General features: G+C 40.8%; 1 protein-coding gene across 2 annotated transcripts in view; it reads right to left on the bottom strand.

Moving 5' to 3' along the window:
• The window catches only part of cnksr2a (connector enhancer of kinase suppressor of Ras 2a), a 42,979-nt gene extending 24,949 nt beyond the window's left edge, over positions 1 to 18,030 (bottom strand). For both annotated transcript variants that reach the window (XM_029529034.1, XM_029529035.1), the window contains exons 1-3: positions 17,906 to 18,030; positions 5,813 to 5,976; positions 4,651 to 4,853 (exon numbers count right to left, since the gene is read on the bottom strand). In XM_029529034.1, the coding sequence (XP_029384894.1) occupies positions 4,651 to 4,853; positions 5,813 to 5,976; positions 17,906 to 17,969 (431 nt within the window). In that variant the 5' untranslated portion in view covers positions 17,970 to 18,030. The remainder of the gene's footprint in view (positions 1 to 4,650; positions 4,854 to 5,812; positions 5,977 to 17,905) is intronic.

The raw sequence follows: 18,030 nt of genomic DNA on the forward strand, positions 1-18,030 counted from the left end.
ACCCATCTACACACCTGGCACTGCCTGTTTGTCATCTCAGTCCAGGTTTTTGCACTCAGACAGATAAACAAACAAACAAAGAACCGCCTGGACCTGGGCGATCTTTTAATAGGCCGAGCTATTGTGAGGAGCGCTATTAGACCACCTTGGATTTATTATGACTCTTCGCCGCTGGCATCATGTCTCCCACATCCTTGTGTGCAGAGGCAAAATTTCCACTGAGTGCATGCTCAGTTGTCAAGTTTTTTTTTTTTTTGTTTTGTTTTGTTTTTCTATAATAAAATCCTATTTTCCTGCACTGTGTCTACAAATGGGGCCCGGGTGTGCTGTAACATTCACCATTCAGGTGTGAACAAGGTGTTAACGATAAGAATATCCTGCAGATAATGGCGTCCTAATGACTGCATGCAGGCACAAAAATTCCACAGCTATAGAAGCATACGGAAGTCATTATCGTAACACAACGCAAATTCAGGCTTAATGACGTTCACGCACATTATGCTTTTGGATACAACAGAGCGATGAAATGAAACACAGTATGAAGCACACCATTACTTTCCTCCATTGTTCTAAAGACCTAGATTGAAATTCGGCCACAGCCTCTAGTGTATGATTTTTTCTGTGGTGTGTGTTCATGTGATTTGGGTCATCAGTATTGAGGCTGAGTGCTATATATACGCAGGACCTAAGGCTACACAGACTGTTTTGCCCGCCATCAGGCTCCAACCCTCAAACAACACCCAGAAAACGCTTTTGCCCGAAGAGGTGGCGACATTAGTTTTACGGACAGAAGAAGAGAGAAACGCCTCGGTCCCAGTGAAAGGAAGTCAAGACGGAATCCGAAGTTACAAAAACTCTCGAAACCTCATTGCTCTGGTTTGTTTCAAGATTTTGAGCAGGAATTCAATCAAACCTGACGCAGACATGATAAGTATATTTTTGGAACGGTTGTGACTCACGCCTTCTGGGGACACAATTATCTCCAGCCTCCCCTCTGAGTAAGTTTCCACAAATCTGCTTGGAATCATTGCAATAAAAAAAATAAATAAATAATTAAATAAATAATAATTAAAAAAAAAAAAAATCAGGACTTGCCCAGCAATCAAACCATATTCAAGTTTTCTTGTCTGTACAACGGTTCAATGCTAACATCTGATTAGACTTCTGATGCTGCAAATTTGTCGTAATACAAACAGATGTGCTGAAACAAAAGCTGGCAAAACAAAAAGCAGCCTTCCAGGTGAAGTCAGTGAGGTGGATGGCCTACACATTCACCAGAACATAGTTACCATTTTAACAACTGAAAATTAGCAGAAGACCAGACCAACAAAAGGGGATAGTGAACACAACCTTCCTTGTTGTTTTCTTTTTTCAGTGGCAAATGGAGCGATAAATCCACCTGAAGGTGTCCCAATATAGAAAATTAGTCATGCCATTCCCCTCCTCCTCATCATCTGACACAGAGCCTACAAGCCTTTGTGAGTTACAGCAAAGTGATTTCACGACTTACACAAGCCCAATTTTCCTAAAATCTAAACCGTCTTCAGCTCATCTCCTGTGTCAACTTTTACACGATGGACAAGATGCCACACACGTCGTCTGTCTGCACGACACGGGTCAGCGCTGATCAAATCATGCAACACTCCACTGCGTCGCATCACAAAATATCACCACATCAATTCTGATCAACTCCCCAACAGGCACAGTTTCAATCAATACCACTGAGCCCTGTCATCCACATTTGGGTGAAAATTTAAAGTCTGCTCATTCACTGCATCGGTTAGAAATTGCAATATAAAAAAGAAAAGAGAAAACTACTACTGCGTTTTGAAGCTATCAGCAAAATAGACCGCATAAATACTTCCCTCTGTGGCCATGTTATTAATTCATAGGTTGGGGCTTTCAAATGTGTGCATATAGAGAGGAAATAAGAAGTTCAAGAAAAAAAAAACAACAACACAGCGATGGGGCTACAACTTTAGGTCATTTTGGAGAGATGAACTCACTTTTATAAAGAGGGCGTGTTTGCCTCCTGCACTGTGAAATGTGCGTGCAGATCAAAATGGTGTTTGCCACCGCAGCGAGGGAGAAAAGTCTATAGCTAAAGACACTTTAGGGAATCAGAGGCGGGAAAGGAAGCATCATCTGCACTGTGCACATGCTGTTATTTTATACATGAAAAGGCTGCAAAGTGTCTTCTCCAGTCATTTAGATAGAAAGGAGAAGGCTCCACGTTTGAACTGTGGTTGCTCCTCTCTGCGCCTGACAGCTTTGAAAACCAGTAATCAGAACAAGATGAAAGTTTCTCTGTTGCCAAAAAAAATAAAAAATAAAATAAATAAATAGGAGTCTTCGCCAAACGGTAAAACTAGATTTTAGGCCAAACATGCATGGAAAGCATAACCTTCTTCACATTGTTGGCGTTTATTAATGAATTCACCCTGCAGATCATATTTCCATTTGTTAGTGCGCGGCGTTATAAATCAATTGCAGATGATGATATTTCATTGGGGGCAAATCCAGCAGTACGGCTTCACACAGATGCTCTTTCTCCGTGTTTAGTCGTGCAGAATGGGCCTTATATATGCATATATATAGTGAATTAAAAACAATAAAGCATGAAACAAACATGAACAGAGAGCATGGAAAGGCAGCTCTGCTGCGTCTATCCCTCTCTCGCTGTCGCTTTGCCATTTACAGTTGCATCACTGTTGGTGCGTGGGCGATTCCCGCGCACGGTTATACGAGTGTGTGTCAGTGCGTGTGAATGTGGGAGTGCGTCTGTCGGTGAGTGTTTGTACGAGGGAGTGGGCGTTTCTATGGGTCTGTGGATCACACTTCAACTTTCTGTGGAGTGTGCTTGTGGACATGGCTCTGTGCATGCGTGCCTAGATTGGCCTGAGGACAGATGTGGGTGCCTGGCATTTCAAGAGCCAGTGTCTAAGACCTTTAGTTCTGTATCTGATGTGTGTGTGGCGTGCAGGAGATCGTGTTGAGTTATGAATAAATGAAGTGACAGGAGAAAAAAAAAAAAAAAAAGAAGAGGAGGAGAGCGAGGGGAAGAAACAGAGAGACATGGTGAAAAGAAAAGTTTGACATTATCCGTTTGGAAAAACAAGATGAAGACGGAGAAGGAAAAAAACAAACAACATATTTTTAAAAAGATGTTAGCAAGTTTGTCTTCTGAAGACTGGAGTTTCAGTTGTCAAAAAAAAAAAAAAGGGTACAATTCAGGAAACTGCTGCATCAAAGACCTCAGAAGGAGGACTTACAGTCTCCATATGAAGTTTTCCATAAGTTGAAATGCAGTAATGAATGTGTGTGTTAGTCGGTAGTCATCTTTGTTTCCAAAATAACATATTTAATCGTCTAATTTTCTCCTTCCTAACTGTCCAAAACTTGAAGAAGTCTGAGTCACAGAGGACAAATAAGAAGTAAATATTTTAGATCCAGGAAGAAGTGAAATCTGCTGATTCATTTCCATCATCTTATTTCAAGCTTTTGGAAATATCTACCTCATTAACAAACACTGTATTTTCCTAAGATCTTGATGTTTTGGACATTTTCTCTATTAATCCATCCAACATACAATATCTGTACGGTATTCTGTCGTAATGCCACTTTATTACATTTACTTGTCACTGACATTGTTTGTGTCTAACTTTGTGTTGTGTTGCTGTTCAGTGTGCGATAAGTGTTTGGTGACACGGATTTCTTTTGTTGCTTCAAACTCCTCTGGATTTGATGACTGCTTTGTCTTTGGATGTTGGGATGACATGTTTTCATTTTATTGATGTTCGGTGTTCTGACTCTGATTTGTACTCGCTGTGTGGAGGTTGTGTTGTTAACTGCTGTATGTAACCTATTAATGATTATCAGATGTCACTTGGAAACAAAGCAGATTTCTACCCGTGCGACATTTTAGAACAGCTGAGTGACTGAATGATGGTTAGTGGTTACGTTATAGCACGGAGCAACACGACAAAAAATTCACTTCTGCAATCATAAAAAATATGCACCAACCAACCCGCTTTAAGTTAAACCTCAAATCCATGAAAACCATCTCCCAGTTATTAAAGACATCCATATTTATATGAGCGACTCACTGTCTGCTTCACATCAACAAACAACTAGAAATAAAAGAAAAAATACAGAAAAACCTAAAATCAGTCATTCGAGGTCTGAACATTTCCATGTTGGAAGAACAAAAGGTTTCCCTGGACTTTCCATTATCATCCTGCAGTGTGATGATGCAGCCAAATTACATTATTATAACTGGAATAAATGCAAATACCAGTGTGGGTGTGCGGGGCCTCCAATGGGAGGACATTTGGCCTGTCGCAGCGGGAAAGGAGGAGGCGTGAGTAATGAAATGAATGACTTCTGCAGACAATGTTATTGTCATTAGCTTCCCATCCTCCTGTTTTTATGTACATTAAGAGGGGAGAAACTGGAAATAACAAAAAAATGAAATGTGATCACAAAAACATTTTTTTAGCCAACAGCAGTAAAGAAAAGGGTGCGTTACTTTCCAGTTCTGTGAGCCGAATTTTGGAAAATAAAGCACCAATTTGATTGGAAAACTACCAGGAAGAAATAATAAATAATTTCATTTATCGGCAATACAACTTCAGGCTTCAGACTTATTACCTGTCCAGCCAGGCGAGCAGGCTCTTGGCCGCAGTGATCAGGTCGACCACCGAGGTCAGGAGATCGTTGGGTAGCCGCCGCGAAGTTCTGCTCTCTGACTGGCTGCTTCGGCGCCGGCCCGAAATGAAGTTCTGCAGGTTTTTCGCTGAGGCGCCAAGTTTGTGAGCCAAAGTCCTGACGCTTTCTGTCTCCAGACCCGAGTTCTGCGCCCGCAGACACACACACAAACACAAACAGATTAGCTAAAACTCCAGACAGTCGACTTGTTTACCAGGTTTTCTTGAGCAGTCTGGTGCATATTAATGACTCCATGTTGGAGAGAGAGCAATCACACAGAAACCAGGCAGGTGTGGAATGTAATTAAGTACGTTTACACTCACTGCACTGAACTATTATAATGTATTCAGACTTTCACTGTATTTCAGAGGGAACTATGAACTATTTATTCAAGAGCTGTAGTTTCAGGTTTTCACATCCAAACCATATTTTTAGCTTTTAAAACGCCAGGAAACCATATATATAGCGGTTAACAGCAGCTTCTTTTCCACCAGCGACAGCATGAAAGTGATGCACACGTAGTCATCATTTCATATTATCATTCATTGTTCAGAACAAAATGATCTAATGTCCCTTGGGGGCACTTTGGTATAATGCGAACCTAATTCATGTCATATTGGTAAAGTTACTAGGCCGGCGTGCAACTGGAGGAGCTCACTATGATGATTGAATTTATACTTCAAGAGCTCATTGACCTTAATATGCTTGCTGGGAAGCAGTGTTGCTGTTTCTCTGCATGATCAATGTGAAAACGACAAACTTTCTCCCCTGAAGCTATGGCTTTTTTTTTTTTACGAGCCCCCGTCCCTCCAACACCGAGGCCATATAATACACAGGTTTTAATTTCTTTATACCCTTTAGAAAGTATACCAAAGGCATAATATTCACCTCCCCGCTTATATTGTTTTTGGATTTGACAACTGGGAGGTTCACAGATTTAAAGCAGGACATCGACAATTTACTTTCTGCAATGTAGCACATTCTGCTTTCAAGCAGAACAGCATACATTAAATGTGCAGCTGTATAAACCGGGTAATGGGAGTCCAACTCTGCATTCAAACCAAAAAACAAACACACAGACACACACACTCGCACACAAACTCACCAAAGCGCAGAGCAAGTCGACAGCTTCCAGAATGAGCTCCTGGTGTCCGATTCGAGAAACTCCCAGTTCCTCTAGCTCGGCGTGGCTAATCCTCAGCAGCCTCTCCCCACACACACCTCCGCGCTCAAACACACACACATATTGCTGCAAGCAGTCGTCCAAACCTGCAGGAAAAAGCATTTAAAGGTCAAGGTCACTCCCAATAAGTGAACTCAGATTTGTTCCAAATCGAGATCAGAGCCAAAGCGATGTGAAAAAAAAACAACACAATAACCAATTTGCTACGGATGAACTTTTACTTACACAAGCTGTATCATATCTTTCCTCAAATCTTATATTTCTATTGCTAAAAAAACTTTTCCAGAATTTTTCTCCCTTAGTTTACCTACCAACATATACCTGATAACATTCCTCTCAGGAAAACAAAAAAGGTAAAAGTTAATCCTACACAGCATCAACTCATAATTTTGTCACAGTCAGCATGCTAATATGAGGCTTTAGCATAAAGCCCAGCTTCACAGAGCAGCTACCACCATCTGTGTGCTGCAGCAGAAAGTGTTTCAAACTGAAATTTACTGTTAATGATGAAGCGTAGTCTGGAATATTTATTTAAACTGGCAGACGTTGACATTTGCTGACAAAAAGTATAATAAACGCTCTCATGGACTTTCAGCTGGATGAAGATAAGTTTGCCCCCCCCCCCCCTCCTTGTGAAACAGTTATATGGTGGCCACACTGCTGGATGAGGTGTTTATAGACTGCCTGTAATCGCATCTGTTTTTACGTCATAAGAGCACATAAGGTTAGAAATGATGAGCTGTCTGCGCTGGAGGGGGACGCCGATCACGCTTCAGGACCCCTTCATGGCTCAGACGCTCGTCAACACATTCATTCCCCGATCAATCACTAGACACATTCCCTACTCCAAATTATAGGTTTCAGGCTTCGCTCCAGAAGAACTAATCAGCTCTCTGTGATATATTTTCCGCCAGCGGTTTCCCTCTTCAAAGTTTATAAGGCCTGTAAGGGCGACAGATTTCTTTCAGGCAGCTCCAGAGACTGTAAGATACATTTTTACTGCTGCTTGTTATACTTCATTTCAGATCACATAACAGCTGCTGCTGATGATTTCTCTCACATTCTTTATTTATTTTTTTTTTTTCCCATTTTTATTATCATTATTTTTTGGGATATTTTGAAATTTTCAACCTGAAGCAGCTGCGACATCACAAGAGCATAAAGTAGAATTATAAAATACTGTAAAAAAATATATATTTAAGAGCCCCAGAAGGGCCTGCAAAATTTTGGGACATTTTTTCCTTTTTTTTAACACGAGGCAGAGAACATTTGGTTTGACTTTGAGACTTGTTTCACCGCATGAGATTGAATGGAAAGAGAAAACAAAGACAAACTCCTGGTTTCCTTCGACCTCAGTGCTGAAGGGACCAATAAAGATGATTTATAATATTTGTGCTTGAATTGTTGCCAGAAAGCTTTACAATCTCTAAATCTACCAAAGCCACTGGGTTTGCAATTTTTAATTAAATAACTGTTGTGCATATTTTACATTATGCTGATCAGTAAAGCTGGTGAGACCGTCACAGGTTTAAGTTTAATAATAAAACATAAATTTGTACAGATACAAAAAGGTTTTGAAATCCTCATTTTAACCAACATCAGCAGATGGAAGCGTTGGTAAAGATCTCGGAAATGAGCTCCATGGCTGTGAAAAGACATGATCTATAAGAATTGAAATAACCATTTGCAACAGCATAGAACATTTTATAAGAAAGAAAAACACGTTTTATATTCACATAATGAGGAAAGTGCTGTTAATTGATGTAGCTGCCAGGCGTTATTAAACCTTCTAATGGCAGACAGCACTCAGCTGAGGCGGGGAAAAGGGTTTGGTTTTGGTTTACTACAGAAAACGTTCACAGTGATTTCAGATTCAAGCGTTTCGTTGAGGTTAGTGTCTGATGGTTTAGGTGAAATATAATTAAAGTTCTTTTGTTCTTTAAGTCTTGATCCAGATGGCGTCATCTTCTACTTCATTCATTAAATTAAACAAATTGCCTTTGAATGCAATCCATCCAGTGATGTGTCTGCACAATTTAATTGAGAAAACAACCTGGTGATATATATGCTATTGTAATTTAAAGGAGAGAAAGTTTTCAGGTTTTACACGTCGATCTGTGAAGGACATGCTGCTTCCTGGTTTGGAACGATGTGAAATTTTCCAAAATGAGCATCATTTCTGGAGGCTTCAAGAACTTTGTGCCTTTGTTGTCTGAACACAACAAATTGTACACTTTGAGATGGTCGAAAAAGGCACTTATGATGTTTAACAAGCAAATCCTGCCTATTTTCACCGTTTGATTTCAACACCTACTTCCGCTCCGGACTGCGAGCATGGTAGACACAAATTATCTGATTGCACGTTTCTGAAAGGTTCAGAGATCGTAATTGTAACTCCCTGGAGTCACAGTTTCAGTGACAATCAAATCAAACAGAAAATAACCAAGCGACTCATTTGACAACTGAATCTTGAAACTCAAATTCCCTCAAAACACCGTTCTTTCAGACGTGTGGATCTACTCCTTTTATTTGTCACCTATATATAACAAATAATATCTGCGTTTTGGTCTGTTGCTCAGATAATACAAACTAAACTGAAGGCGTCAGCGTCATCTTCGGGGAAAGTAAGTAAGAGATTAATCGATGATGAAAATAATTCCAAGCTCCAGTGTAGCATATTTCTGGAAGTGGTTAGCTGTAACGTGGGAATCTGTCTCAGTGTAGGACATTTAGATTGTTGACATTTTTATATCCTGGAAAAGAACCGCATTTGTATCCTGGCTGGCTGCTGTGGTGCACCTGTGACTGCAATCCCCCAGAGAAAGGCCCATTGTATGAAGTTTTATTATAACTCTAGAAACAAAGCCGCCTCAGAACAGCACTATTTACTGCTTCGTGTCCAGCCAAGGAGTCTCACAAGGATCCAAAACTAACTGTGTATGTGAAAGCAGACTCGGGAGACTAAAACAAAAGCCGTTATGGATGGGCAATCAGGCAGCCGTCCAGCCAAGACTGCACTCTTTTCTGGATTTTATAATGTCTGTGTTGTAAGTATGTGTGGGAAGATCGGTCTAGATCTGCAAGTGTTCAAATGGGTGGGTGTGTGTGTTGTTAGTGTCGAACGTGTGTGTGTGTGTGTTTGTCTGGCTGTAGCAGGTTTTGCTGAGTCAAAGGAAAGCAGATCAAGACAGAACAGGTCAGCTGCAGCCTCTGGCTCCCAAAACAATGAATGTATCCAGCGTCTAACCTCTTAACAAACAGCCAACCGGCAAACACACAAACACACAAACACACACACACCGCTGAGGAATGAGCATTGATTTCCCCCGCTCCAGGTCCCTGCTTCATTATACGCTCATCTATCATAACCGCACTAACAAAATCAGGTTTAAAAAAAAAAAAAAAAAAAAAAGAGAGGTAAGAGAGTGAATGAAGAAAAGTGCAGGAAAAAGGTTTAGAAACAAAAAAACTCATAAGCCAGCTGTTAAATTGTATGCAAACTATTTCACACAAACACTCTCTAATCCCTCTTCAGCGTCAGGCGAGCAGCATTTGTCGGCCTCTGCACCCGCAACGCGTTTCCTCCCTCTCCTCCCCCCTTCCAAGTCTAAATGAAGCATGCGGTTCCAAAATGCCATATCGAGTTTTGGGGAGAAGGAAATAAAAAAAAAAAAAAAAAAAAAAAAGGACATAAATTAACGAAGCTTTTATGGTCTTAAAAACTAAACGAAATACAAGGAATCAATTTGAAAGATTAAGCGACGTCTTTTCACCATTATCTCACTCGACAAATTGATTCCAACTGACCCCCAAAGTGTGATATCGTGGCTCACAGCTTCCACTGACAAGCATGAGAGGACCTGATAAGAATGAACAATCAAAACTGCTCGTCTGATTCATTTTGGAGGCTTCCAGCTTTCATGTTAGGTCAAGGTCACTTAAGGTTCACCTCAGCTCTGAAAAAAAAAAAAAAAAAAAAGTTTTTAGTTCTCAATTTTATCATTTTTATTGGAGCATTTCAGTGTAAAACACTGCACTTCATTTAATTAACAGCCATACTCACAAGCTGCTGTCCAAATTTTAAATGGCGTGTTAAGAGTGAAGCTGGAGGCGTGAAGAGAGCCGAGCTTAAAAACTGGAAGCAGGAGGAATCTACCGTACCAAAGGCCTTTTCTTCGTATATTACTGTTATAGTGACGTGTTTAAGCAGACCTTGGGGTGGTTTTAATGCTGAGCAACACTTTTTCTTTTATTCTGAAGCAGCAGCTCTTTGAGTGAACTTCTATTCAAAGCTATTGAATACACTGACTTTTGTTTTTGTACCATTTACGAATTGGACCAAAATAAGTCCACAACCAGAACCAGAACAGCCTTGGCTGGAAAACACATTTTGAAAAATATCCAAGAGGCAGTAACCACGATCTGCTCACTGCTCAAATCCATTTGTGTTTACTAACAGAGCGTTTCAGGAAAAAAAAAAAAAAAAAAAAAAAAGGGCATGGTTTTAATGGTTAGAGCTCACTTAAAAACATAAGGTAACCCATCTGTACACAAATGACAATTTCTTTTATGTTACACGTGACTCCGACGTAATGTTTCTGAAACGGTAACACAGTAACTGTAGGCCTGACCCAAACAAAACAGACTTCAATTTTCCCGTCGAACGCTCAGCTGGAACTGAAACTTTTCCCAGTGAAGACACCATACTTGGCTACGCAGCGTATTTTTACATTGCATCACTCGGTAATGCGTCTGAGCACCCCTCCCCTCAGCCAACACTGAGACTTGTGTTTTAATGAGTGCTGCTAGTGGCTGATTTCAAATAGATGTGACGCCGTTGCGAACAGTGTTGGCTCTCGGAGGTAAACTGTTAGTTGCTGAGAGGCAGACAGAAGCAGAAGGGAAGAGAAGCGCTGTGTGGTGAAAGTTCAGTGATAATCAGCATCACTTATCACCGGCGGTGAGGGAGAGCGTGAATGCTCTGAATACTGATGAGTCGCATTGTAGGTTGACGTCAGCGGACACACACACACAGAAAACAGCTATACGGTTTATATGTATCGACAGTATCAACAGTATCATGACTGCTGTGCAGGACTCATTCTTCTTCAATCCCAGAAGTACACTGCAAATAATTTCAGCCATTTCATCATAGAAATTCAGCTTGTAATTTAACTCATCTTTCTGCTAACCAGCATTTCATTATTTTCAGATAATACTTTTAAGAATTATCAATTAGTATTAGCCAGAAGGAGTATAAACGGTTGAAACATCTAGATTTTTTTTTTTTTTTATCTATTAACCTCCTTTAAGTCTTCAGCTAGTTCATGTATCTCATTGAGCCAGATATTTCAATACATGAGCTGCTTATCTGTTGCTTTGGTTAACAATTTTACATCTTTCAGCATTTACATTTAGACCACAGACTAACTAACCGGTATTTCTTCGTCTGTCACTGTATTTAGCCAACTATGGCTGACCTGGGTTGCTGCTCAGCAGCAGATTCACTGTGCAACCATGTCAAATGTCATTTTTTCTTAAAGAGACTTTAACATCCAATCTTCCTTTGATATAGCCCCATGTCGCCATCAGTAACTAAACACTTGACAAGTTTTTCCAACTTCTCTGCTGGCTTTCACACATTCTCTGCACTTGTTGAAGTGCTACAGTCACTCAGTATGTTTTCGTTTGTTTGTTATAATTCAACTGTAATTTACCCGTCATGTAAATAGCTGCTTTGGTTATTAGTTTTCAGTAATGCTTCTGTTTCCCCCCTTTGGCGGGAACAAAGTACCCTCGGTTGACAGTCGGGATGCTGCTGTATTTATTCATTTATTTTTTAATCTGGACAATCAGGCAGTCTTATCTCTGCATGTACAGTAAGGGTGTACATTTATGAGTGTCTATGTGAGCGAGTTCATGTGTGCACTGGTACAGAAGAAGTGTGATTCATAGGTGACTCACACGTTTAACTCCCACAGAGGCACACTTTTCACAACGGCAGGCGAGCCAAACTCCCACAAACTCCCTCTTTCTTTCTGACACACACGCGTCTAATAAACCCTGATTTTGTGGTGACTTCTGGGATGTTTGAGAGTCCTATAAAAGATCTGGCCCCTCCCTGTCGGGTTATGTGTCATCTGTTCCGAGCGCTCAGAAGCTTCAGTAACAATAAAAGACCTCCCGCTATTCAAAATGAGTTTATGACCAGAAAGTTGCCGGTTTGAATCCCAATGTTGCCTGAGAACATTTTTTCATCGGAGGAAAAAAAGAAAATCCGCTCCTTCAGTAATAACTGCCTTTGGTCTGCAATTTCTTGCGTTTGCTGAGAGTAATAGTTGGTATTAACTGCACGGCATTAAATTTAAACAATGTCTTCATTCATCTATTTTGATTCCATTTGAGAAACCTCGACTGCAAAACCATCTGCGCACCTTTTTTCCTCCCCGTCACATCAGTTTTCTGGCAATACATTCACAAAAACTAAAAAAAAAAAAAAAAGAGCAAGCGCAAGCAAGATGAATGCCACTTTGCCAGGAGCAACGCTAAAGCAAAGAAATCTGTTTATTGAGAAATGCTAATTTCTCAGGAGAAAACATTTAAATCAAGTAAACATCATGCACCTTCAGCTGCCTGCAAACTCTTGTTCATATTTGGTTTTAAGGACTAGAAAAAGTTTCACAAGGTTTCAATGCCCTGAGCACAAAAAAGAAAAATTAAAATGCATCACAGTGTGAAGGTAAAAATATATTAGTCTGTAGAATATTACAGCCAAATTAAATGAAGACTCCTTTATGCAAGCAACACAGATATTTTTTAATTATACGGTTTTAAAAAGAGTTTTCAAAATTAACCATGGAAATCTTTTTTATGCCTTTGTTGCCGTCACAGTTTGGGGTAGGATGTCACTTGGTGGAAACCAAACTAGATCATCAAGAACTGTCAGCTGTTTGCTTAGATCAGTGCCTGGTCTCCTAGTTTGTCTCAGCAGACGGTTATAATAAAGACATATCCCACTTTAAACACTTTGTTTGATTCAGTTTCAAATAATTAGACCTCGAGTTCAAGAAGATGTGGAGAAGAACTTAGCCAGCTGTAGTTACTAAAGCTATCATTTACTCTGAGTTGGGTGAAAAGAGAAGGGACAGTGCACATTAATCAACTTTCATATGTAAACGGCAGGCAGGTTGGCATAACAGGAAAAATACGATTAGACACAGGAACAAAGTGAGAACACAGAGATGGACAAATCTCAAAGCACACCTTAGAAACACCTTAAAAAATGAGAGCTGGGGGCAAAGTGCTCAGTGATAAAGTGCCGCAGTAGCGGGCTATAATGATCCATTTCTTTGCATAAAGCCTTTGAGTTATTGCACACGATATCAGAATTAATACTGAGGGCGGGACAGTTTTCCAAAATGTACCACCCTTGACTGAGTCCATCCAAATGAAGCTTCACAATCACCTCTATCAGCGGCTCTGGTCCCTCATGGGCAGCCATGTACAACTTTACATCACAGTAGGGGACTGAAGCTGAAGCTAAAAGATCCCAGTGGAAGTCGAGTCTTGAGTATGATGATGCTGCTGCTGCTTCATACAGTAATAAAGAACAATAGCACCGTTCTTTATTCTCTTTTAATGGTGAAATGATATTCACCAAACTGCTGAAATTTCATCAGCAAATCGTCTCCAGTTTGAAGGTTTTCTTAATCCATTACTCTGACTGAAGTTCTTCCCGTTGAGCATTGTGAGAGAGAAAATAATTTCACCGAGGCATTAAAAAAAAAAACCTCTCACCTCGATGCCTCAATAAAATTGAGGCAGTGAAAAATAAATAAATCACTGAGCTGTATCACTGGGTTTGTAAATGACCTTACCCAGCACCGTACCACGCTGGAGTAACTTTTACAGGCCTGCCTGGACTCTTTGGCCGCTGAGTGACCGAAACGCTTCAAACCACAATTTCCCCAGTGCACACAAAACTAAACTCTTCTGATGTGAAGACAAGAAACACAAATCCTCCAGAGTCTTGTCACAGCTCACCTTTAATAAAAAAAAAAAAAAAAAAAAAAAAAGATTTAATCAGAAAAGATCAAGCGCACAGACCTAAAACCATCTGATCCTAAAGGATGTCACTATCATTCTGGCAGCTTTCTTTTGTGCGAAGTGGTCTCATCAGACATCGCACCGCCGTCACGGCAGTTTCTCTGCTGATTTTCAAAGGGGTACGACTCTGCCAAGCTTTGTGTGAGCAGATGATAGTGGAGCATAACACAACAAAAATTCCCACCATTCCCAGTAACGTGCAGCAACTTCTCTTATTACTATTGAAGTGTGCCACTCCCAGACTGTTGCAGCCCCAGTCGTGCCAACACAACACTATCGCCAAGTCAACAATGGCCTCCAGCCCCAAACGCCTGCGGTGTATGTGATCTGTATACAGTATGCTGTTGAGCGCACACACACACACACACACACACACAGTATATGGATACAGTATATCATGTTTCCCCTCTGTCGCCACAGACACACCCGAGAGAGCCAGCATGAACCGAATACCACACTAAGGCATGCCACGTGTGTTGTGTACGTGTATGTATATGTGAATGTGTGTGCGTTTTTGTGCAAACGTCCGTGGGCCTGGGTGGAGCCTTCTGTTCGGAGCGGGTGTGTGTGTCTGTCAGCTGTTCTGCACAGACGGTCTGACACGAACAACTCACCATACACCCACACACCCACACACGCACACACACACACACACACACAAGCAGGGGCACTTATAAACACATGCCATATGCACATTACCAACCAATAACCCTTCTAATGACGAAGCTCTGAGAAACTGACAGAGTACATTGTTTAAAGTCAGCGTTTGTCTCAATCCACATTTGCATTTTATTGATGTCTGTGAGTCAATAGATCTCCCAACCTGCTATTTATGCATGAAGCAGGCGATGGTGAATAACAATAATTACTAATATGGGTCACTCCGGTGGCTCACCTGGCCATTAAAGCTCAGTCCACCACTGACTGCTCGGAAGAAGTGACATGAAAAAAAAAAAGGTCAAAAAGGGCAAAATCCAGATCAAATTAAGATGCTAACATATCTATATTGACTCACGTGGTTTTGGGGGGGGGGGGGTTAATTTAAAAAATGCCAGGAGTGAAAATAACCTGGTCAAATATCCTTTAACATGATGATCAATGTTGATCCCGATTGTTGGATCAATTCCGCCTGAAAAATCAAATATGCATTATTTCAAGAGACCATTTCTGGGTGATTCATAATTTTAGATGTATATTGTTATACTGTTACGCCTTTGGATCCCGTTCAGCGAAAAATTTGCCGAAACCTCCACAGAAATGAGAAACAACGGGGGGAGAAGCAGACGCTCCATCGGATCCTTGACGACAACAACATGGGATCATTTTACATGCGATGAGAACGTATCATACCGTAATAGTGTCGATAAATATACTGTTGACATGTATCCTCACTATGTCCATTAGGAATGAGGGTGATGGAAAGAAAACTGAGCTGCTCGGGGTGAAAAGACGAAGAAAAATCAGAGCAGAGCTGCAGTGCGCAACCAGACGAGGCACATTTGTACAACTGCATCAGTCAGTTAGGAAAACCACCTCCCAGCGCATAACTGATTGTTGCCTTGCAAATAATGAGTTCACAAAAGGTGCCAGGGGTGGCAGGCAATTTGACACGTCAGGAGAGAGAGCAGATGTGATTGAAAACGCAGGAAATGGCTGTTTTGAGGTGAGATGCTTCCAGTGACCGGTTATTGTGCGGTATGCCTCGCTGTCACGGCTTACAGAGACACTCGATGGAGCCGACGCCGTTGTGAATGAAATGTGTTTTTACCTTTGCTCTATGACAAGTTTAAAAAAAAGTCTGCTGTGTGAAAGCTCCACTGGAGTCTGTTATAACAGCTGTGAATCCAAGTTGACCACAGCCCTCATTTTCCAACAACATTGCTTTAAAAAAAAAAAAAAAACACCACTTGGGAGCGTTTGATACTAAAAATATAGATTTTTTTTTTTTTTTTTTGGATGGGGTATTACTTTTAAGACAAATCCCGCAATTTTGTTTTAGCACCTAGTTACTCCCCCTGATCCCATAAATTTCCATCCGGCTCTGAGTTTTGTTTCCAAAAAAAAAAAAAAAAAAAAAAAAATCCAACAGCTGGGAAACTGGGAGGAAATTTTAGGACATGATGGTTTTATTCACTGGGAGCAAAAGGAAGAATTATAGTCTGTACTAGCCCACATAGCTTTTACGAACTGGATGCGTCTTCCCAGAAAGTTCTGAATGACCTTCGCATAGCTGAGATTTGGAAAGAGTGGATAGTCTATACGGTAAATTCCTTTTATGAAACGTACAGCATTGGCACCACAGCTGAGACTTGGCTGTTAATTGAAACTAAATTAGGTTAGATAATAAATCTCATTATTGGATTGGCCTTAAATGCAGCAGGGCTCCTTTTGGCAGGTATTTTCTTTGAGGGGAAGCCTGTGTGATATTGACACTGTGTGTTGAGCCAAATGGAGTTGTTACCAACATACAAAATGTTATAATTGTGTTGGCAGCAAGTCATATCCTACTGAATGTGTTTTATGAGAGGTAAATGAAAACTGGAACAAATTACTGTTGGTAGAAAGAAAAATAAAATGTTGAGCCTGAGGGGACGCTTGTTTCTGTCCAAAATTTGGTGTACATTATTGATTAAGATAATTTTTACGATTTGGGGGAAATGTGTACGTCACGTTGTCTGCATTGGCCCATTATCCACAGGAATAACAAGAGTGCACTGTCAAACTGCAGCGTGGGAGGAACACACAATATAACAGTATTTTTATTTATTTTTTTTATGTATAAAGGAGTTTTACAATGTTCACTCAGGCCACTGGATACAGACATACTCAGTCTGCTGCTGAATTATGCATGAGAATAATCTCTGGTCCGATCACACCGAGATATCACTGGCACTGTTGTAAACAAAAATCCATGACACTTTATATAACTGCTGAAATACTAACTCAGCCCTTTGTGTGTCTGCCCGAGCAGCAAAGGAACACATATACAGATTGTTAGAATCAGAACCTCAAGACGTGACATTTATTGGAAAAAACACGAGAAAGCGATGCAAAGAAGAGACTTCAAATGATTACAAAGTGATTCATATTGACCACACAGCCCCAACATGACCAATAAAAACAACCGCAGAGACTCAAAGCCAACACAAATTATGCAAAAACACTAATTGTGACAAAAACCAGCCTCCGCAGTGATGAAATGACAACCAACTGGCAGAAACTGGCCACAAAGTTCTGTTCGACCATGATGAGGAGACACAAATTAAGCAAAATGACAACAAAGAGATGCAAAACAAGAGCAAAATGCAAATAGACATGAGGACTACAGGCAGCACACATGTTGTTTCTATTTCAGTCTGAGTGTCTTGCTCCCATTTTAGTATTCATGTATTACACCCAATAAATAATGCAGCTGTTAATAATTTACAGCTTGTTATTGCCAAGAACCGGAGCTTTACATCTGAGCCTGAACATTCATTTCTTACTCCATTCCCAGACACCCCCCCCCCCAACACACACACACACACACTTCTTCGCCCTCTTTGGGTCTTTGACCCCCTCAGCCAAAGTTTCTCCACCCGGCCCTGCTCTCAACACTGAAGTTTGGCTATATGTCCTCCAGCCACTTCAACATTACATCATCACCCACTGATCATCAGGTGCTAGGATGATGCACACAAACACAAACACACACACACACACACACACACACACACACACACACACACACACCTCCCACGCAACACAACATCTCAGCAGCCTCTGTCTCCCTCACATTAATGTAAATTAGTCATGATGATCACACAACAGTGTGTGTTTGTGTGTTCCAAGTGTGCAGCTCGTTAGATTTCTGTGTTGTGTCTAATTGATGGTGTTCATTAGGTGTGTGTGTGTTTCTGCACAGCCTACCTTTCATCCAGTCCACCACCTGGCTGGTGCTCCATTTGCTCACCGGCTCCATCACCAGCGCCATCGAGGAAACTTTGCGCTGACTCTGGTTTTGCGCTCCAGCGGTGTCGTTAACCCAAAACGGA

The sequence above is a fragment of the Echeneis naucrates genome, chromosome 20 (assembly GCF_900963305.1).
Source record: "Echeneis naucrates chromosome 20, fEcheNa1.1, whole genome shotgun sequence".
NCBI classification, from domain to species: Eukaryota; Metazoa; Chordata; class Actinopteri; order Carangiformes; family Echeneidae; genus Echeneis; species Echeneis naucrates.